Genomic DNA, 23,129 nt, shown 5'->3' with positions numbered 1-23,129 from the left:
TGTGGAACAGCACCTGGTGGCACTTCTGAAAGTAGGCTTGTGCATTAACTAATATATTATACAAGTCAGTTGGTAAAAGGAACTCAAGCACTTACAGCACCACAGCAAATCTTTAGAGACCCCAACTGCTTTTAAAATCTGCCTCTTGGGACTTCAGAAGAGAAGCTGCATTTAGCACAGGGTTCGTCCTTTCAAACAGCATCTGAACTGTGCTGGTCCCATCATCTGGGGAGGGGACCAGAGGGTTTTTAATCAGGATGTAAACAACTTCTATCCATTCTCCCAACAGTGGGAAAAATAGAAGATTGTATGAATGAAAAGGATGGTTTAAGTTACAAGCAGATTATTTTTAAGGTTCCAGTGTGGTCAGACTAAGGGAAACTACTTCCCCTTAAAAACAAATACAACTTTCATCTTTAGAAGATATTTTGGTGTAGTAATTAGTATATTTTTTTAATACTTATTACAGAAGATGATTAGATGTTGAAGGCTTTATAAATCCTTTCCTCTGAGTTGCAATAAATTGGCAAAAAATATTTTTTTTAATCTATGTAGTATGCTTAACTAATTTGATTATTTGAAATAATATAAAGTATACTCCAAAAGTTATGGGCCAGATCTGCCATAGGGTATTCTAGGGGGGTTACACTGCTGCGGGTACCAGAAGCAGCACATAAACATGGGATCTCACTGGGCAGCAAAGCCTCTTGTGATTGCCAATAACATTTCTTTATTCCTTCTCTTTAAAATTATGCTTCAGAGATTATACTAAGGTTGAAGTATTTAATAAAACACATGCAATATATTAGTGCTTCAGGAATTAGAGTTTGGTTTTGTTTCATAGTTCATGCTAATATTTGCAACCTAAGTACTACTGCATGGCGCTGGTATATGAGGGTAGCATTGATGCTGTATGAAATTGCAGTATGACAAGATATTTAAAGTTTTGACTGTCCAACCAAAAAAAGAAAAGGCTTAAATAGTCATAATATTGTTAACTAATATATTTTATCTTGCCGTTTTACCTCAAAATCTTCAGCATATACTTACATTGCTTGTTAAAACTTTCCTCTGGCACCATGAGGACATAAAGTCTTTCCAGACAAAAAGTGAGAGTTTGATTTGTGTTGAGAAACTAGAAAACCAGGAACTTATACAATAAAAAAAATCAGTCTATTAACTACAAGACATGAAAAGAATAAATTAGATGAATGTTACTTTATCGAAATCCTACTTTTTTTTTTTTTTTAATGAGTTAGTAATATGTGTAGTACTTGTTTGCTGCTTGGTTTTGGTATTCTCTCCCAGATCAAAAATGCTTTTATTTTAAGAATTTAGTCTTAGCTGTAGTTCAGCTGAAACATCAGCTTGATGATTAATTCATTAGCTGCTGGGTATTGTTTCATATGGTTATCTACAAACTATAATGAATGTCTCATCAAAAAAGAGTACCAAACCTGTGTCCAGATTATCTTATCTTATACTGTTCAGTCTCTTGTTAAAGTTTTCACTGGGCTGCATCCTGTGAGGTAAAGAGTTGTGTCCTGATGCTGCAGTTGCCACTCACAGAACTGCACCATATCGCTAGTGCAGGAGCAAAGATTAATTGCTTCAACTTGAATAACGCATTTGTGAGATCAGCAGCTCTGGTTTGTAGAATGCTGTTGTCCAGCAATCCTGTACTGTTTCTACAGTTTGAAGACAGCCATTCCTAGAGTTGTAGAACTCATGTTCTCAAATACTTACTACATTTTTTCAAATATTTATTTCAAAGGCAACCCACTGAAGGTCGATCCCGGGATGGTGGTTTACGTCTTGGAGAGATGGAGCGGGATTGTTTGATAGGTTATGGAGCCAGCATGCTTTTGTTGGAGAGGCTGATGATTTCAAGTGATGCCTTTGAAGTGGATGTCTGTGGGCAGTGTGGCTTGCTGGGGTACTCAGGCTGGTAAGTTGTCCAATTGTAATGCTTTTTGTAAATCACAGTGTCCCCTCCTCACTTTGTGCATGTGACTTGTTTTATATTTAAAAAAAACCCCTTGACTTCAGGTACATAAAGCAAATTGGTGCAGATTGAACACTCCTCTATGTAACAGAACTTTGCCCTTGGTTATAGTGCGTCTCAGTTTTAAAGTGCTCACAGGCACCAATTAACAGTCCCAGGCACCTTAATCAAAACCAGTGTCAACGTTCAAAATTGGTAGTTTGAAAACTGGTGATGGGGATGGTTCTTTGTTGTGGTCTGACCGAAGTGAGGACTAAAGAGAGTGTGTAGTCCATGGACTGGGTTCTCTCCTGTTGTGGGATCACAGGTATTGTCTTCCACAGCCAGCTGTCCTTGTGGGAAAGATCACCTTTGCACTGTCTGCTGCCTTCTTTCCTACCCTTGCAAGGGATTAGCAAATGCCCAGTCCTGTTTATCGTCTATTTTTTGACAAGGGGAAAATAGCTGTGTCAGTGTACTTGACTCTTCTGACACCAGAAGTGAGATTACTAGCTATGCTAGCCACAGAGCTTCCTGGTGCAATCACTTGCTGAACCTCGCAAGGCTGAAGAGAGAGTGGGCACAGAAGAATGGGAGAAGCAAACAACATGTCCTGCTGTCTTGGTCTTGAGTTACAGCGTTCATAATCACATGGATATGGCTTTCTTCAGTGTGCCCCCTCCCAAATGCCTTTTGCTTTGTAGTCTTGTAAAACAAGGAGCTCCTCTTTGAAGCATCAGGCAAATGCACCAGAGAGACAAGCAGCTGCCTGGTTGGAAATTCAGCTGGCTTCTACCCAACTGCCTTGTCCCTAAGAAACTTATCTCTAGACTAGCTGATGGTCTTGCTGTCTTATGCTGGGTCCTAAACTCAGATAAACTCAACACTGGCTTATCTTCCCCTGTAGGGGAAGCATAAAACTGGATGTCTAAACTGTGTGGAGCTCATCACGTGTATCACTACAGGCTTTGCTCTAACCATCTTTTCTCGACAGTAATTTTGAGATACTAGATTTAAAGTTGCTCTGTAGCATGCTGGAAATACACCACGATTATTAGAAGATAGGGAAACTTGCTTTTGCGTTCTTTGAAGGTGAGGGAAAAGCTTTGTTTTAGCTTTGGTTTTGTTTTAGCCAAGCAGAAAAGCAGACTTGTGAGACCAATACGAATTTATGAGATACAGTGTTCTTGCATGCTTTGTGAAAACATGCAATCCTATAACAAAGGGAGAAAAAAATAAACTATGCGAGTTCAAGTTACAAGTTACTCTAATATTGATGTCAGAGGAAGACGGGGAGTTGGAAGGAGGTGGGGAAAGATTCATTTCTAAACACCTCAAAAGAATATTGTCGGAAACTTGCCACATCTTGGGTATCAGTATCAATCTATTGGGAGAGGCAGGAAATTGGACTTTATTCACTTCAGTGCTTCGAGAATGATTTTTCCGTGATACAATGAAGTAGGAAAGCGAGGCGTGTTCTCAGTTCCTAGATGTGTAAAAGTGGCAGCTACCATTTCTGCCCTTGGTCAGCCCTTTCTTCTGAAGCCCATGGCTGCTGGCCAGAAACCAAGTGCCACATTTGTCTGCCGACAGCAGCAGTTCTGCTCCTTATGGAGCAGCGATTCAGACGGAGGGAGGTAAACACACGTGAAACCCAGAGAGACGAGGCTTGCGCTGCGCATCCCGTCACACTTGGTGATTTTTTAGTTGGGCATTGTGCTGCTGGCTTTTGTGCAGCCAATATTTCTGAGAGTCCTGTTCTTCTGGAGTGTGTGTACACTGTATGTAACAAGTGAGGCCTTTTTCTGATCCAGGTCTCTTAAAACTACCCCAACGCAAATAACAGTTGAAGGAAGTTGTCTGAAAGGAAGGGTATGCCATGAGTCCGGCCACTTCTAACTGTGTAAAGCACTGCCTTACAAAAAAAAACTCATGTCCAGATGTAGCGCAATTATTTTTAATAAGAACCTTGGCTTTCAGAGCAGTCCTTGAAGATTTTCAGAGACCATGGGAAGAAAAGTAGGAACTTGAACTTCAGAAATAGCATCAGATTGTATTTTTAAGGTGTGGTTAGTATATCTCATATTTTGAGGTTTGTAACAAGGTTTAGTGACTCTTTAAATAACTGTGACAGAAACTGCTCTCTCAGACATAGCCAGACATTCTTGCAATCTGATTCTGTGAAAAGCTGTCTGATGTGCGAGAGTAATCAATAAGAGGTAGTTTCTGCTAAATTATAGGCTGTGTCTGCCAGTAGCTGAAGCAAGTGGCTCTACAATGAGCATCACAGTAGAGACCAAGTCATTAAGAGAAACTTCTAAATTGGTCTTTTCAGTGATTCTGACATTAATAAGACATTGCTGCAAGAAGCCTTTTAGGAACACACTGTTTGGTGGCTAGCGTTAAGGGCACTTGTCTTAAGGAAGATGAACCCTTTGTCCAAGACAAGGACTAGCCAGCCACTGGGGATGTTTTTCTACAAGACAGTAACACCACATCAGCGTTACGACCTGATCTGGTACTTTCACAGGGGAAGGGGACTGTTGTGGCAGTGTTTGTCCCCATACAAATTACAGTATAAACTTACTTACTGTGATGTACCAGTTTCATGCAAATTTTCCAACTTTGCTGTTGCACAGGTGCTCAGGGGCAGGACTCTACTTCCTGCCATTAGCAGAATTTGGTCCTCTTATGATGTTAAGAAGGTATTGCAATCCCGAAAGTCGGAGCATTTTAATATATACATAAAGAAAAATTTTGTTTCTGGTCCAGATTCAGCCTTGGCACAGTTGCCTTTTCCTGTCCATTTTAGTATCAATTCTGGTACCAGGTGGTCTTTGAAGTACTTAAGTTTCTGTGATCTCCGTTTGACAGAGCTTTGTGCTTATTGGACCTTAACCTTTGGGGGAGATCTCCATCCAAGTACAAAGCAGGCCCAGAACGGTGTAGCTTTGAGCCTGGGTGTGTAGTGAGTAGTCAGTCCTCAGTACTGAGTAGCTCCTCAGTCCCTAGTAGCTGTGATCAGGTGCCAGACATCTGTCTGCTCATAGCAGAAAAGTGTCTCATCAGGCTTCCAGGGCTTGCAAGGCTGCTTCTTTTGAGAACAGTTGCTCACTATATTATCATGAGAAAATGGCTCCTGCTTAGGTCACTTCCTCCCACCACAAAAATGTACCTATCCCTATACATTTGGACTAGGGGAGCAGTTATAAACCTGCAATTGAGGTCTATTCTGTTTTAAAGGCATGTTGTCTGTAGCATTTCCTTTGTGTGACAGTGTCTACAGGAGAAGCCTGTTCCAGGCAAACAGCAAGTTCAGTCTATTACCTTCTTACTGCCTGTAGTCAGATTTAGACAAAGTGAAAGCAATTACTGGGAAGAAGTGAAGCTTCACTCCTCATCATGAACCGCAGAAATGCAGGCTTCTGTACTGTTGGTTGACAACTTTATTGGTTTAAAAAAAAATAAATACCCTAAGTATGGAGCATGTGGAGGACAACCACAGTTTTCTTGGAAAATAACCAGCTCTTCAACATGTTCCTTAGGTACGTGTGTAAAAGAGATGTAGCAGTGTCCGAAAAAGCAACTGTAAGACTAATGCCAACTCTCAAAACCAAGAAACTTATTAACACTCACTGACTTTATTGGACCTGTCCCCATTGACTTCTACATGCTCTAGGTCAAGTTCATAGGTAACAGAAACAAATGACTAAGCATTGGCTTTTTTATAGATGTTGATCCTCAGTCTCATTCCGTACCACAGAAGCGTGTAGGAATTTTGCTAATTCTTCTTTAAGTGGATCTTCAGGCTGTTACGACTTTATGGCAGAGATACAAACTTGAAACACAGAAACAAAAAAAGAACTTTGTGAGACCATTAGAGAAGGGCTGAGTCACTCTGTGTTCCCAAAGGCCCGGCTTTCTCACCTCTCCAGAACCAGAAAATGGAATATACAGGAGAATGAAGAAACGCGGAGATTGGAAGCTGATATTTATAAGAAAGATTTGTAATTTCCTTTGTGTGTACACAGTATGAAACTAAATAATTTAAACAGTTGCTATCACCACTGAATTTGGGTCCCAATACTGGAAAGATGGCTGAGTGACCAGCCTTTCTATACCATTTATGGTCAAGGTTATATCTATATGACAAAAAATCACTTTCACCCAGAATTTTAAGATCATTATTTGAGTAAAGAGTGCAAATAATATATGGTAAAGCACTTTTTACTTGTTTTCCGTCTCAATTAAAGCTTTGGCTGTTCACGCGGCGACGTTAAGATGAGAGATGCCTCTTTTCTGAGGTAGGAATACGTACCGATTTGAGACATTATAGGGTAAAACTACGTATAGGGAAAAAAAAAAAGTGTTAACCTTCTTTCTTCCTGCTGCCCTTTTGTGACATGTATATAAAACAGAAACTGGACTGTTAACCATGTTTTGCAGAAATACTTAGCTTTGCTCACCTCCTTTCTCTCATTACACAATGCTGAATTTGTGTTGGCAGTTTCCTGAGTGGTGAAGCAGCAGAAGTCAGTCCTGTTAACTACTGAGTGCTGTGATTCTCCTCCACGAAAAGTGCAGGTTTAAGTTCCTGTTGATTTCAGTCACATTATTGAGGGGCTTAAAGTTATGACTTCCTTAAGTGCTAAACTGGGTCAAGCACTCGGCTCCTTCTGGGACTGAACCCAGTGATTAAATGCAGGTGGACAAAGAAACCAGTGGATAGTGGCGACTTTTTTTTTTTCTCCAGAGCTTCATTTATGTACCAACTCTGACGTTGTTTCTTTTTCTTTGTTTCCCTAGGTGCCACTACTGCAAATCATCATGTCATGTGTCTTCTCTGCGCATACCATATGCCTGCAAACTCCTATTCCAAGAACTGCAGTCAATGAACATCATACCTAGGCTAAAGCTAGCTAAGTACAATGAATGAAAAAGATAGACAGAAGTACTTTACAGAAATTTAAATCCAGCATATATAACTGGAAGATTTTTTGAGGGGGAACAAGAATAACTCTAAAAGCTGAGTGGGTAGAAGGGAGGTGTAGGACAGTGCAAGAAATCTTTCTTACATATCCTACCTGGTTTTAAATTGACAGTGGAGACTCTGTCAGTGGAATACACTTGGAGCAGTTCTGAAAGGCTTGATTAGTCTGAGTGAACAGGACATGTGGGAATTGTGGAATAAGGCCATAATCCAGCAAAGCACTTGTTTCACTTCAGACAACCACACGCTTGGTTTTGGAAAGTGGTTTTCTGGACTAGGACTTGAGCTGAGCTGAATGCACATCTTGTTCATAGAGGTTAAAAATGTTTTCCAGACCAGTGGAATATGAAAGACTAATAAATGTTTTAAATAATATAACCTGAATATGTGTTGATGGTTGTAAAGCCTTCTTATTATTTCTAAACCATTTTCCTATTCCTAAAGTATTTTGTTAAAGCGTTATAATTGTGTTAAGTAGTGTCAGGCTTAGAGAAATGAAACTACTTTTTCAAGAACTTGAAATCAGACATTTTGAGTGGGATTTCAATATGCAGGTGCATTTGTGTGCCAGCAATGGTGTGATTATGCAGTCAGTCTGCTTTCTGCTAAACGTGCGCAGTTTCCATGAAGTTCAAAGGAAGTAACTGTATACGCACCAAGTGTATGATACAGCTTACAGATATCCATTCAATTCCTACTCAGTATAGTAAATGTAATAATACACTGGCCCAAAGCCCTGAAAACACAGGTTGCAAACACTAGGTACTGGTGTGTGCTGTCCTAGGACTTTAGAACTTTATTTTTTTTTTAAATATGGGCATAGTTGAACACAACAACAACACAACGAATCTTCCATTGACAGTGAAGCAGGTTTGAATGACCTGAAGGGATTTAGAAAGGGAACAGCTGAATTTTTTCATGAGATCTACAGCCTAGACCTAAAGCAGTGGATGAACTAAGAGTCACTTAGTACCCTAAATACACTTTAGCCCTTACTCAGCAAAGCATGTGGTTAACTTTTTAAGCAAAAAAGTAGTCACACTGAAGTTGAGACAAAGTATGCACATGTTGAGGTGCTTCAGAGAAAGGCAGCACTGTAGATCAGTGAGGATGCAGAACACTGCCCATGATCTGAAAGCCCGAAGATGCCCTTTGGCTCCTCATATGGCTGAACTGTGCATGCTGATCCTGACGCTTCTTGAGTCACGTTGCTGCTATTTCTCTTGGCTGCTTAAGAAGCACAGCTGCGTATCAGCCTGAGTAGGCTTGTTTTTTAAGCTTCCACCAAAATACTTAGACTAATAGTTTTGTGTCTGGGCTTACAAATCAAGTCTGAAGGGATAGGGGTTTTTTGAGGGGTTTAGGGTTTTTTATTGTTTTGGTTTGGTTTTGTTGTTGTTTTCTTTAAACTGGACAGATGTCAACACAGCACATTTGGATTGGAAGAGCTCATGAAGCACCTCTACCAGGATCTGAACAGCTCTGGGTTGTTCGTAAAGAGTTACAAGCAAGTGACCTACTGCTTCAAACTGGAGGAAGGAGTTAACCAAAAGCCCCAACCAAATTAACCACCTTTCCTTTGCGCCCTGGAATTGCCAGGCTGAGGCTCGGCACACCAGCAGAGGGAGTGAGCCTCCAAGGCTACAGCCTGCTGGTGGGGGAAAGTTCTGACCTGGATTGAGGAAACTATGCTGAGGATCAAGTGTTCTTGCCAGCTAGTCTGCCCTTAAGTGGTCTCCCAGGTTAGATGATCAGAGCTAGAGGACATTAAAGACTAAGCAATGTGTAGAGTTACACCTGTGGAAATTTAAGTAGGCATAGCAGAGAGGGAGGAGGAGCAAAGGAGTGTGCTCCTGAGTAACCCTATTGAGAGAGCAGCTGTGTGTGCAACGCCTTGCAGCTAGTTTGCCTTGAGCTGATGAAAGCGTGGAGGTGACGGGTTTTGTGAGAGTGAAGGAAATCTTCTGCAGTATCTGAAGTTTAGGAGGAAAGGTGCAGCCTTAGCAATGATGGATCCAGTAGAACATAGAAACTAGACATGTCTGGCAGTGAGTGAGGGTCACCCACTCTCAACTGTTCTGGTGGTACCTACCTCAGTTTGGTTCACACATCACTGTGGTCTAACCTAAGCCTGTGCATACACCAGAGGCTTATTGAAGTGCAGATCTGAGCTGAAACTCTGTTTTTTACTTTTTGCCTCTCTTTAAGAGGCTACCTGTGTTCCATTGTAATAGACACCTGCAAGTAGTCTCATGGCAGTGGAATAAGCATTACAAAACCAGCAGCAGAAACGGAACAAACAGCTCTGGATTCCTGGAATGTCCTAGTGGCGGTTCAAGGAAGGAATCCTACTGCAGCCAGGAAAAATTATGACGCATGGACTGCTGAGGTAACATAGATTCTCAGAACCCCAGAGCTGTCACACCGCTTTCCTCTGGTGAGCCTCATCTTTGCAGCCTTTTGAATTATCCTCCTAGCCAGGTTCCCCTCCCCCTTTTTATACAGGGAATGCCTTCACAAAGAGGTCTTATGTCAGCTAACGGCTGTACTGCTGTCACTGGACTGGCCCAAATCAACCCTGCCCTGACTCTGCCAAATTGCTGAAAGCGATAGAATAATCTGAACCACACTTGACAAAATCTTAAGTCTTTAGCACAAGGAGCTGTGGCTTGAAAACTGCCATAAAGTTTTTATTCCATTGCGACTTCTTTATCTCTTGTATTTAGTGTCTAGGAGAGGCTTTCTAGAAATGCTATTCAGTATCAAGGTCACTAGTGTTAGTCCCAGCTGAAATGCAAAGTACAGTCCACTTTCTGAGATAAGCTGGAGGTGTGTGCTGCTGTTGGAAGAGATACCTAACTCCATATGGTATAAGTTGCCATTTACTTTGCACAGAAAGGATTAAATGCTATTAAAAGGTAAGAACCATATACAGGTCTAGAATTCAGTAATCAAGTCCATTAATTCACTGCAAAACAAAGTGTTAAGTAAAAGCTACTCCTTCAAATGCCATACATGTCCAGCTCTACTGTTCTGTTGTGAGAAACAGGATGAAGACGGCTGAGCTGCAGAATGCTCTGGGGGAGAGCAAAGCATGGGTCTTTTAGCCGGTTCTGGAGCTGTGGGCAAGATAGGTCACTTGTTCAGAGTTCAGAAAAACAGAATCACAGAATGGTTGGAGTTGGAAGGGACATCTGGAGATCATCCAGTCCAACCCACCTGCTAAATCAGGTTCACCAGAGCAGATCGCACAGGAATATGTCCAGGTGGGTCTTGAATATTTCCAGAGAAGGAGACTCCACAGCCTCTCTGGGCACCCTTAAAGTAAAGAAGTTTCCCCTCATGTTTAGATGGAACCTCCATCTTCAGTCTGTGCCCATTGCCCCTCATCCTGTCATTGGGCACCACTGAAAGGAGTCTGGTCCCATTCTCTTGACATCCAAAACAGCCTTGCTTTGAATCACTTACATAACCCTTACAAGTTTTTTTACTTTTTTTTTTTTTTTTTTTTAAGGTAAATGTTTCCAAACTTAGAAACTAAAAAAACAAACTATAGAGAAGAATGAAACCAGACCGGCAAATTTTGGCACTCAAAGGGAATATAATATGAAATATAGGCAGACTGAGATTTAATAATTTTAAGATGTGGAAAGTAAAGGGCTCCAACTAAGCACAATTGGTCTTGTTTGTGATGTCCATATCTCATTAAGAGTTTGCTACACATTGAAGCTTCTTTGTAAGCAAAAGAGAGCTTTCAGTTCTTTGGACTCTCTACCTGTTGCTTAAACAGGGAGGAAAACTGATGAAAAACATAGACTCATCATGATGATGATAAATTACCATGTGTCTTTTCTCAGGTTTTCTAACGTAAATAGAAAAATATCTGTGGTTTATAGCAAAATGGGAGTACGTCATAATTCAAAACCTAAAAAGACTGAAGTATAATCGGTCAGTGATAACAAATGGCAAACTAATGAACCATGCTGTGCATCTGAAAATGGGCTTGCAAGCCTTGCTCAGCCCACACCTGTAAAGCCTGATGGCAAGGATCAATGGTGTCGTGCAGCTGTAAAACCAAGCTAGAGGGGCTGAAAATGTATCCGTACTTTGTCTCAAGGCACTTGAGGGCGAGGGTGGCCCTAACACAAGGGTGCATAAGCCCTGAACTGGCTTCTCTGTCTTGCAGCCCCTGTTTGGTGACCGCAGGAGCAGTGTGGGGGGCGCAAGCATCTCTGGTCCATGACACGGGGCTGGCTCAGCGCTGCCGAGAGGCCTCTTGTTCGTGCAGAGCTGAGGATTGTTTTACAGCCCATCGCCGATTCAGTGGGGCCGTGGGGCACTCAATGAATTCCCTCTGCCGAAGAGGACATGACTTGCCCAGGGCCACAGGAAGACGGTGCCAGAACTGGGATCAGGACTCCACAGTCCCCAGGTGCCAGACACGTGCTTGCCTTAAAACTAAGCACTTCATCAAACCGTAAAACCCAGCCAGATGGTGACTCTTTGCTGTTAGCTGGACCAGTGCTGGGAGGCTTAACGTGTGCGAGGCACGGTGAAGATCTGGATTCCAGTTTCTGTGCCTGAAGCTCAGAAACCCAGAAAACAGATCCATGTTTTAGACCTAAACTCTGCTAGAAACTTGAGCATGTTTGAACACAAGTTCTGATTTCGGCTCATCCTTCTCATGAGATGTTTTCATCTCAGCCTGGAACAACCAGTTTCAGTGGGATAATTCTTTCTTTGGGAAGGGCTAGAGAGGTACAAGAGTAAGGACTGGCTGCTCTGTCAGTCTTACTCTACCCTGTGTACATAGCCCTAATCAGACTCTTTCTTCCAGGTAGCAAAGACTGCATGATTGGCCAGTGGATCAGGTTTGCCTCTCAGCAATCATTTAAGAACTCACTGTATGGACCCAGAAGACAAATCACAGAATCACAGAATGTTAGGGATTGGAGGGGACCTCAAGGATCATCTAGTCCAATCCCCCTGCCGGAGCAGGAACACCTAGATGAGGTTACACAGGAATGTGTCCAGGCGGGTTTTGAATGTCTCCAGAGTAGGAGACTCCACAACCCCCCTGGGCAGCCTGTTCCAGTGCTCTGGCACCCTCACTGAGAAGAAGTTTCTTCTCAAATTTAAGTGGAATCTCTTGCGTTCCAGCTTGAACCTATTACCCCCTGTCCTACCATTGGATGTCACCAAATACACCCTTTCTGCCTTCCGTACATATGAACGTACATCCCAGAACGCCAGAAGTCTCAGTTGAACTTTCCAAACCTGGGTCAGAGCCAATACAGTGATTTTTTTGCAGTTGGAGTATTTAAAAGGTGGTTTATATGGCTTTATTCCTGTTTTGAAGTCAACAACACAGTTTTCTGTTGGGTACCCCATAAATGGACTTGGGCATTTCTTCCATCTGAAAGACTCTTCCAAGCTTGTGAGCAGCCCATTGCTCTTGCATCTTGCTGCTGGGGAAAAAAAAACCTCAAACAACCATATCTTTCTCCTAATTACAGCTGCCCATTAATTTGTGTATTTCCTGGGGCAGGTACAACTGAGGTGGTTTCAATGACCACATATTTTTTCCAGTAGTTCTTTGTGAATGTCTTTGTCCCCTCCTCCCAGTCAATATATAAACAGCATGTTACTTCCAAAACAAAAGCAATTCCCTGCTGCTAACTGCAGCGGAGCCTTTGTCTTTTCATTAGCATGAGTTTTGGGGAGCTACTTGACCTATGCATATGCTTTATCATTCCAGACAGTGTGTGGTACTTACTCTCCACTCAGACTTAGCAAACAACAACACATTATAAACAGAAAAATAACTCAAAATCCAAGAAAATAAATCAGTGTGCTAGACAATAAAGTTCTATTATTTTGAGAAACTTATGTTCTAATAATGGAAATTATTTTCCCTTGAACTCCTAGTGAAATGAAAACTTAACTCTGTATTCAGGCCTCACCCTGCCAGCCAGAGGCAGGCACCTAAGGTAATTCTCCATGCTCCAGGCAGATCAAAAGAAACTCATTATCAGTCGGTCATCTAAAAGGATATGACAGCTTCACATCCAGTTGTTCAGCAGCTTAGATGCAGTCTGGAATGGATCTTTTCTGTGTCTGTTGTCTATAATAGCTTTTAGGGCTGGCTCTTCTTCCAACACGCAGTACAAATCCTCTGGTAACTAGTACCAGCCACACACAACAAAAGCCAGCTAAATCTGGTGTAAGCTCAGAGATCGATGAGTGCTTGCCCTTTTCTCATACTCAAGTCAGCAAGAGTCCCCCAGGCCGAGCGTTCTGGGCAGCAGCCCTGGGGGCAGAGGTTCTTCTGGACTTGTACAGACATCAGTACTACCCAGAAGAGTGAATTCCCTTCCTCCATGCAGGCTGAAACCGACCAGTATGAAAAAGATGTTTTCACTGGTCACCTTTTTGGCAACACTGGCACTGCACTTCTCCATGAACCTGCGAACTGGAGCTGAGCAAAATTCCTTCCACAAACATTAGTGAAAGAAAAAAAAAAAGATCATTTAAGGCTGACCTATGCTTACCTTCAACAAAACTTGGATTCAGACTTGTCTGTAGCTATAGCAAACCAGCTGCAATTCACGTTACTTTTCTTTCAAACTAAAAAGAAGGTGCCCCCTGCCCGGTGTACGTGCAGTCCACCATTTGCATGCCTCAGTTCTTCTGCTCATTTTCTGCCAGATACCTGCATATGTGCCTGCCCCAGCCACTTTCTCTCAGTGCTTGTGTCAATTAAAGCCTTTTGAAGGAATCAGTGCATGTGTTTACCTAGGCAGCCTTTTGATATTCTTCTTCCAATTCCTACATCTGTCAGCATCACACTCCCCAAGCACATGCACAGAGTTGATTCCGGGAACCATCTGTCAGCTTACCCCATATCGTGTCCTTTGCCTATATGTATAGGCTCTTCACGAGTGTTAATATACGTAAAATAATTTAACATTTCCTGTTCTGATAATAAAGATAAGTGGGAAAAGGAAGCTAATACAGAAACAAGATCCTTCTCTGTGTCTTCCAAGGGATTTGCCCAGCAGAAACAGAGGAATGGAGCTGGGAAGGAGGGTGGACATAACTGTGTGTTCATTCGGAGAGGCGGAAAGCTGCTGGCTTGGGCAAGTAAGAAAATATGGAACGACTCACAGACTGCAGTCACTGCGAAAATCATGAAGTGTCACTGTGTATTTGGCTGCTGCCAGCGATCTTATAGTCTGTGCAGAGATACGCTGGTTCCAAAAATATCCCCTGAGTCACAGAACTTAGATCCATGATGTTGCAGAAAACCATTTTACATGGCTCCTTTGACAAGCTATTCACACTTGTCCCTAAAACTAATGCAGGTTCTTGTCCCTGCTAGTCTGTGAGTAAACTTCTCTGGAACTTCAGCCTAAAGTTGCCTTGGATATTCTAGCTAAATTAATAACAGTTTATACTTTTTTGTTCTTGTGCCGACAATTTTCTTTTGTTGAAAACCTCCTATTGGTGTTTACCACCAAAGTATTCATCTTAGAGTCTAGTACTGATGTTTAGAGTCTAGTAACAGCATAAGCAGCTTTTTATGGCAAGACAAGCTTCTGTGTCTGCGGCCTATTGGCAAAACGGACAACAGAGTGGAAGACAGTGATGCAAAGGTGTTTTTGAGAGAGCTCCAGTTATCTGGGCAATAAGTTGATATGAATTGTCATTCCTCCTGCATACCTCTGCTTTGCTAAACCATCAAAAGAAACTGGTAACCAGTTGGTCATCTAAAAGGATATGACAGCTTCACCTCCAGGTGTTGGGCAGCTTGGAGGCAGTCTGGAATGTGTCTTCTGTTCCCTTGATGACACTGCTCTTCTCTCCATGCACCAATACAAGGTTGTATTCGTTCTTGAATAAAAGTGGTGTTCCTTTCACAATAGCAACAGAGTCCCTCTCCACTAAAAACACATCAGCTGATGCAGTGTAGGGTTATACTGTGTATTTTATGGCTTGTAGATGTTCTGCACAGGCATGAACCTGGAGTGAAAATTCCCAATTGTATACTCTTTGCATCCTTGCCAAGACCTCTCCTATATTCTATATAAAATCAAATCCTGCAGCCTACATTTTCAAAGAAGGCTAGTGGCTTGCAATGCTCCCAACCTGTAGCACATTAAGTAAACCTGGTTTTCATGGAAGGAGATGCTCCACACTTTCAGAAGAGTACAGTCTTTTATTAAGTGTCACGTGGGATATCCAGAAGCACAAGATGCTTTTTAAAAAGGTAAGCAAAGCAAAGTAATGATGACTGAGCTGTGGAAGTACACCAAGGAGACCAGACACACTGAGTGGGGATTAGGTGAACAGGAAGAAAACAGCATTGATATATTCCACAAGAATGTGGAGATGGCAACCAATCTGGAGAGACAGGGAGTAAGCAGATTGTGACAAGTACCTCTGGTCTAACAGAAATGCTGGTGATGATCCTGCCCATGCATCATCACCTATAGAGAACGTACATCTTTGTGTCATGTCAAAGAAGAGCCCAGGCCTCTAGACATACAGGCTGCGCTAAATCCCATCCTTCTCATCCCCCTAGGAAGAATATATCCCTGTGTTCACATGTCCTGTGTTTTTATTTTGCTCATCTCTGGGACACTGACAGCACAGAAGCAGTTCCTTGATGTTTTAAACTGGTGATGACTGGCTCTCCATACACACAGAGCACTCGCAGTGGAGACCAGGGCTGTGGCTGGAAGTCATTTGGGCACCAGGTAAACAGACAGCTCCCTGTCAGCATTTTTTATTTTTAAAAGTTGGCGCTGATTTCATGATGTATCAGAGACGAGCCTTGCTCAAGGCCAGAAACGTCTGTCCCTCGTGTTTTCGTGATGCTTCTGCTTCCCCGCAGGGCATGTGCTTATCCCAAAAAGGGCAGGCAGGCCCCAAGGGTCCCTTACCCCATGGACGCCCCTCAGGACTCACACCACTCCACGGTAAAACCTTAGGGGGAAAAGAAAAACAAAAATAAAAATAAAAGGAGGAGGAGGGAGAGGGGAACAACCCTGTTTTGGCGTTGGTGATCAAAACCAGCTTCACGCACACCCCACGGCCTCCACGGGCGTTTGGCGGCAGGGCAGCGCCTGTTCCCCCGACTGACGGAGCAGGAGTGCCGGTCTGGCACGGCTGGGGGGCCGGTGTCAGGGCGTCCCGCTGCGGGGCAGGTGGCCGGGCAGGCCCGAGGAGCCGCGGGCGGAGGAGGCCGGGGCGAGGGGGGAGCGGACCGCGGGCGGTGGCCGCCGGCAGCAGGAGCCGCGGGCCGCGCCGTCGAGGGAACGCTCGGCGGCCACAGGGCCGGCCGTGCCCACCCCGTCGGGCGCCCGGTGCGTTGCCGTTTGGAGCGGAGCCAGCCCGGCAGCACACGGGTGGTGGAAGAAAGCGAGGGGTGGTTCTTCCCCAGTGGCAAAGCCACGGCAGTGGGGCGAAAGCACAGCCCTTGCTATGGGTTGCGGTTGTTTTCTGGTGGGATGGGGGGTAGCGGGAGGAGAGTGTCAGCGTCTCCGGGCCTTGCTTCCCCCTCTCCGGGCACATCCCCACCGCGGGCAGAGCGGGCAGGTCAGCTTCCCTGACGCGATCTCAAGCGCTATTCAGTTGCTGCCGGCTCGGTTTTCGCACTGTCTCACCCCGGTATGATTTTTACCCGCCTACTCTTTAGGCACCCTGGGTTCCCCGCGCCAAAAGTCGGCTTGAGGGGCTGGGGGGGAGTTGCACCGGCCGCTCCCGCTGCCCACCCGGCCCCGTCCCGCAGGGCCGGGCTGCGCGGGGCGGTGAGCACCGCCGGTTCTCCCGCTGCCGGCCCGCCCGGGGATGCGAAGGCACGGCGGAGCGCTGGGTTTCTTCCGTAGCAACCTCGCCGCTTGTTTTGCTGTGTGGGGTTGGTGGTTGGGGTTTTTTTCTTCCTTTTTTTTTTTTTCTTTTTTTCCGAAGGGGAGAGGGAAGGGGGGTAGTCTGGGTGTTGGGAGGGGAAAGGGGGAGAAGAGTGGAAAACGTTGGCTCTGTCCATGGTCAAAGTAATTCAGCTATAATCCCCCTTTCTCTTCCTCTCCTGGAGCTCTATTCATATTCTAATCACAGCTTTTCCTTCCCTAAACCAGCCACTTTTATCAGAGCCCTAGCTTTGCACTTTTACTTCCACTTCCAGCACACACAACCGCATGCAGAATAAGCAACTTTTTCCAGCCTCCGTCCTGCCCCCTGCTCCCCGCACAACGTGCTAACTCAAAAAGGGATCCTAGCATCCTCGGGCTAAAGCTGGAAGCGAACACGAGTTTAAAAACGCACCCGTTTGCTTTTTCGTTTCTCTTGGCCACCGGGATCCACCCCCCTCCCTTCTTTCCCCACGGTCCCACGGAAAGCTCTCCGGGACAGCCGCTCTCCACTGGCAGAAAGGCCGGTGGCAGAGCGGCCCCCACCCCGCCTTGCCCTCGCCCCCCGGGGCCGCGGGGAGACGCACGGGGAGTCTCTGCCATAGATCTGCAACTCCAGCACCGCTCGCCGAGACGCTGGCAATTTCTCTCTCCCCTCACTCCCGCCTCTTCCTTTACCCACACACATCGTCCTTTTTTTTTTTTTTTTTTTTTTTCCAATAAACTATGCTTACAAGATATTTGGGAAGCTGTGTAGCTTCCAACGCCATGTGCCCGCGAAGGATCCCAACCCAGAGCCCACCGGGAGGAGGAGGAGAAGGAGGAGGAGGAGGGGAGTTCGGCGGCGCTGCACGCACACCCGGCTGCCCCAAAGAGCACAACCCCAAACCTAGTGCCCGTTTGAAGATCTAAGCCAATTTTGATCTCGGGCTGTAATGAGCCAAGGACCTTGGGTGGGGGCTGGGGGAGGGAAGGGAGGAGTGGAAAGGCCGCTGGAACTTTAAATAAGAAAAACGTTTCTAATGCTCTAATAGAAGAGGGAAGTCGAAGTGTTGGGATTGCGTAGATCTAAGGCCCCCCTTTTTGGAGGAAAGCTTTTCTTATTCAAAACAGCATCACAATGGGCTTCACATTGAGCCTTGCCACATCCCCATCTGAGTAGCAGCCATTCATCAGGCTGGCTGGCCTATCAATGACATTTCTCCCATCAGGGCTTCTATAAAATGATGCTTTTTCCCATGAAACATCCGCAAACATTTTGACGGGTCTGGCTTTGCCCTGCTGGATTACGGAGTGTCCCTCTCTCCCGCGCTACACCCTCCCCCCCCCCGCCCAAACTATCTGCCTCTGTCCTCCCTCCCCACCCCCTCGCCACCACCCTGCTCCCTCTCTCCCCCGAGCATCTCTGAGATAGGGGCTCTCCACACCCCGGGACCTTGGGGCTCCCGTCCCGTCCATGGGAAGAGCATGCATTGCGGGTTGCTGGAGGAACCCGATATGGACTCCACAGGTAAGTCCCCCCCGCAGGCAGCGGGCTGCTCTCGCACTCCAGGGTGGACTTTTCAACTTGACCGTGGCGGCGGGGGCAGCTCGGGAGGCAGCGGGGGGATGTCGTCCGCCTTACCAGCCTCGCAGGCAGATGAGCCCGGGCGTGAGCGGAGGAGCGGGGTGCTGGGGGTGCAGTGGCCGCGGAGATCAGGGGGAGCTCTCGCCCCTGGGCTGGAGCCCTGAGGTTGCACTTGCATATATGGTGGAGCAGAAAGTGGGTTTTATTTCCTTTTCTTCTTTTTATTATTATTTTTTTCCCTTTCTTTTCTCCTCCATAGGCCGGCAAACTTTTCTCCTGCCCCCTTTTAGTTGTAAGCGCTCGCTTAGGTTTGAGCAGAGCCTTTCAGAATGGCGAGGAAAAGAGGTTTATTAGGGAAGATGGTTGGTGGGGTTAGAGCGAGCCCAACACCGAGGTCATCTTGTCCCGCAGGCAGAGCCAGGGCTGGGCTGCTTTGGAGGGGATGGAGTTTGGTGAAGGACAGGGTGGGTCTCTCCCCCGCACGCTCAAACGATGACTTGGACAGTCCGGTAACCGGATGGGAGAAGGGCGGCTGCAGTCCGCGGGCAGGAGGAGAGGGGGACAGACCCGCGGAGGGGGCCACTCGCCCGAGGGCCATAGCCCGCGCCCGGCCACCTGACGGCCGCCTCTGTCGCCCGGCTCGGCCCGGGGAGCCGCGGCAGGGGGACGCGGGGCGATGGCTCTCCCGGGGGCAGGGCCCAGGCCTAGGTCTTTCCACGGCGGCTGTCAGCGGCAGCCTCCCGAAACGGCGGCCCCTTCTCTCCCGCCGGCCATGCCCGTGCGGCCCCGGCCATAGTCTCCACCGGTTTCCACCGGCGGCAACGCCAGGCTCTGTCTCGAGAGCGGCCCCAGCCTGCCCGCATGCAGCGAAGGGCAGGCAGCCACCACAATAACCTTTGCGGTTTTAATTCATTTTATTAGCAACGGAAAACACTCCCCGCCTTCCCTCCCTCCCATCCTGCCCAGGCGTTTCCCAGGCGGACAGCTCGCAGGTTGGGCAGGGCACGGCCCGGGGACGGACGGCTCCCCGGCTCCTGACCTGCCCCGTCCCCTCCTGCAGCCGCTGTACCGGCTGCGATCGCCGTGCCCGGCTGTGACGGCCGGCACGGCAGGGAGGTGGCCGGGGAGCGGAGAACCGGGCTGCCCTAGCCCTGCCGGAGCCAGCATCTGAATCGGGTCCCCCCCGCGCGTCCCCGACGGCCGCGGCGGGACGCGTCCCGACGCTGCCCCGCGGCGCCCGCAGCTCCGTCTCGGTTCCTCCGGGGTCGCCCGGCGCCCCGCAGGTGTAGCTGATGCGGGTGGGGACGGGGCAAGGGGCGGCGGAGCAGGGCAGCCCCGGCCCCGGAGCCTCTTTGCTCCCCGCCGCCCCGAACCCTGCAAGGGCTTTCCCACCCCTCTTCCCCAAAGCTGCCCAAAGGGCACTTTGTAAAATTTAAATATTGATCAAAAAAACCCAAACAAAACAACAAGAGAGAAGAGTTGGAGGCTGCCCGGCCCTGTTAGGCTGCTCCTGCCGTGGTCCCGGCGCGGGGGCTCGGCGAACCGGGCGGGCTCGGCCCCTCGCTGGCCACCGGCGACACCAGCCGGGTTTGGGCCACTTTTCCTGCCGGGGCCCCGGGACAAAACCCGGGGGGTTGTTACGGGGAACAAGTGTTCGGCGGGGAAGGAATCGTTGTGTTCATGTCAGAGCGTGCAGGAGTTACTAGGGTGTAAAAGAAAGTTGTCCTTCTGTTCAGCGGCACTGCCGAGGCGGAGTTGAGGGCACTGTTGGCAACTTCTCGTTGTCGGGAGTAACGGGTCTTTAGAGAAAGAAAAACAAAGCAAAAGAAAACAAAACAACAATCCAAACACAAAAAAGCCTCGCGTTTTCTATCTGTGCATTCAAAATTGTCCATCCTCAGACTGAGCCCCCCTAATATTCGTTCCTGAAATTCAGTATGTTTATAATAAATGGCAGCATGATTGATTAAGATAATATTAATCAGAAACCACTTTAGTCTTGCTAAACAGATGGCAGGAAAAGTGGAGCTTTGCAGTTGTCTCATTCAGACACCTTAACCTCCTTTTCAGAGGGCTTAATCCAATTAGCTTTTCTCCCGAGTTTCAGTTGTTATGTAAAGATCCTTTTGCATTGTGGAGAAATATGGCTTCATTGAAAAAAATCAGTCATGTTTTAATTTCTCCTTAACAGGTTTTTTGGTTTTTGTGTGGTTTTTTTTTTTTTTTTTTCCTAAAGCAGCAGGATTTTAAAAAAAAAATCAGCCACGGCTCTAATTTTAAGGCAGGGAAATTGTTCGGTTCTTTCCCCTTCCCCCAGCAGTACCATATGCTTTCATCCCTGTTTAACTCATTCCCTAACCCGGGCAGTCACCCACAGGGGCTGTCACCAAACCTAAACCGATTTCTGGCCGTCTAGGGGCACGGAAACCCACACCCCAGCTGCTCCCCGTCCAGTGCAGGGCACCGGGGCCCGGGCTGGACGGGGCCCGCGGGGCAGCGGCAGCGCGACCGCAGCAGCGCCCGACCCCGACGGCCCGGCCCGGGCACGGCGCGGCGGTCCCGGCCCCGGCCGCGCTGGCGGGGCTGCCTTCGCGGTTCTCCCGCTGCCCGGCGGGGCCTAGGAGCGGGACATCCACGCGGCGGGGGGATCAGACCCTTCTGGGGTGATTTGCGGCATCTTTTCCCGCACCGCCGTTAACTCGGTAAGGCACCTGCCCGCACCCCGCCCAGGCGTAGTTTCTAAAGCCCGTGATTCCCCCGTGCCGGGCCAGGAGCCGGCGAGCACTGAGGGAAGTCTGCAGCCCCTACCGGGGCTTGCCCGCCCGCCCGCCCTTTCGCTGTGGTGCACAAAGGGGTCGCCCCGGGCGGGGGCTGTCTGGCTTTTGGGGCTTGCAGGAGTGCGCCTGCCGCCTGCTCTGCGCTGGGCTCAGCTTTCACCCCACACCCTCGCCGGACCCGGACACCTCCGTGTCCGCTGCCTCCCGGGAGCAGCCGGGCTGGGGACCGCTGCACGGGCGCCCCATCACCTCCACCGGCAGAGCCCACCGGGGGCCGAGAGAAGGCGGCGGTGGGGTGTGTGCTCGGGGCCGGCACCCGGGGAGCCCCGGAGGGCGGCTTGGGCGGGGGACTTCGTGGGAGATCCCGAGTATTAATAAGAGGTTTCCACGGCCGCAGCCCCCTCTAGTGACACCGGCACGGTGCTGGCGGGGGTGCGCTCCCGGGGGCGGGACGTGGCGGCCGCGGCAGCACCGCGGTTTGGCACCCGGCACACGGAAAGCGCCTTCGCTCCGGTGCTCGGTCCCCTCCTCGCCGCCCCGGCGGAACTTTCCCCACGCAGGACCCCCACCGGGGTGCCACCGTGTGTGAGGACGCGGGGCGGCGTGGATTTCCCAGGGGGCTGCCACCCTCCCTTCCCCCGTGGCGCCGCTGGGAAAGCTCCCGGCCGCACCGCTCCAGGGAGCAGGAGCCGAGGGGAAAGGAGGCACTTTCTTGGAGTGCAACTTTTCTGCATGACCCAATAAATATCCCTGGTTATTTCGATGTTGGTGCCAGGCAAAAAGCTGCACTGGTTTCAAAGTGTTAGATGGATGAGATTCTTGGGACGTGAAGCTGGGATTTAGGAGCTGATCCAAACCCCATTAAAATCAGCAGAAAGCCTTTCAGTGCTGTCAAAGACATTGGGATTAGGCCCTTAAAGCAGTCTGTGTGAACCGGGAAAAGCGGGTTCCAGTGCCTGAGAGGAATATGTAGTGGTGTGGTCAGATTTCAGTCTATATTCTTATCAATATATAGGTGTAGCGACAGTGGTGGGTGACCTTTTCTATGAGCTCGAAAAGGGTCTAGTGTATAAGCACTGGTTGAAGAGAATCAATGACTTTCATACCCCAGTTCAATTACTGAAAATCGCCAATATCGATAATAAATACTTGAGTTGTGACATTTCAGAACATTCATGTAACACCGAAGCATGCGATCCTTGATTTTTTTCAACCAAACGAGTGGTTGATTTTCCTGTTGAAAACTATTTGCTTTGCTTCTTGCAACACTGTTTACTAACAGATAAAGAAGAACTTGATATTGGCTTTTTTTCTTACTTTCTTTGAGTACTTTTCATACTCAAGCAAAAAAGTGATTTATTTTTGTTTCAATAAATTAAAAGAAGTTCTTTACTGTTCCAGTATTTGTGTTTATAAAGGCTGCTACCTGCTGAGCAGTTAATAAAGTGATTCTTTTGAATCCTAAATTTGATATGATATGGACTCACAAAAGAAATACTACTGGTCCTTTATATAACAGAACCTGACTATTTGTCTTAAGTAATTTCATAACTTACGGGATTTCACATGTGAAAGAAATAGAACAAAAAAAATCAACAAAAAATGTTTTCTTTCCTGTTGGCTGCGGAGTTCCTGCAGACAGTATTTGTGCAGTAGGGCCCGATCCTTGGCAGCTCCTTCTGCCTTCAGCAGCAGTGGAACTGGGATCTATGTGCAAGTCCCAGCACTGAAGGAGGTAGTCTTTTCTGAGGGTATTTTTTTTCGAAGTTTGTAAAATCTGTGGTTTGTCAGATGGTCAAAATTGCCTTGAACTAAGAAGTTCACCTTCTAAGTCTGACTCAGAGGAAAGAAGGATTTTATGATTTGATGGTCTGCTCAGGAATTAATTCTAAAATACTTA

The 23,129-nt window shown here is 47.2% G+C and overlaps 2 protein-coding genes across 2 annotated transcripts in view; both read left to right on the top strand.

The window, feature by feature from the left end:
- The window catches only part of POLR3B (RNA polymerase III subunit B), an 81,835-nt gene extending 74,477 nt beyond the window's left edge, over nucleotides 1-7,358 (top strand). Inside the window, exons 27-28 of the mRNA XM_082064814.1 lie at nucleotides 1,775-1,948; nucleotides 6,791-7,358. Coding sequence (XP_081920940.1) covers nucleotides 1,775-1,948; nucleotides 6,791-6,920 — 304 coding nt within the window. The 3' untranslated portion in view covers nucleotides 6,921-7,358. The remainder of the gene's footprint in view (nucleotides 1-1,774; nucleotides 1,949-6,790) is intronic.
- Nucleotides 7,359-18,352: 10,994 nt separating this feature from the next.
- RFX4 (regulatory factor X4) overlaps nucleotides 18,353-23,129 on the top strand; it is a gene marked incomplete at both ends in the record, with an annotated part of 93,278 nt that continues 88,501 nt past the window's right edge. The window contains one exon of the mRNA XM_082057627.1: nucleotides 18,353-18,395. Coding sequence (XP_081913753.1) covers nucleotides 18,353-18,395 — 43 coding nt within the window. The remainder of the gene's footprint in view (nucleotides 18,396-23,129) is intronic.

This window comes from Streptopelia decaocto (assembly GCF_964273445.1).
Source record: "Streptopelia decaocto genome assembly, chromosome: 1".
Lineage (NCBI taxonomy): Eukaryota > Metazoa > Chordata > Aves > Columbiformes > Columbidae > Streptopelia > Streptopelia decaocto.
Note: the sequence above shows the minus strand (reverse complement) of the source record. Positions and strands in the feature narration are given on the sequence as shown.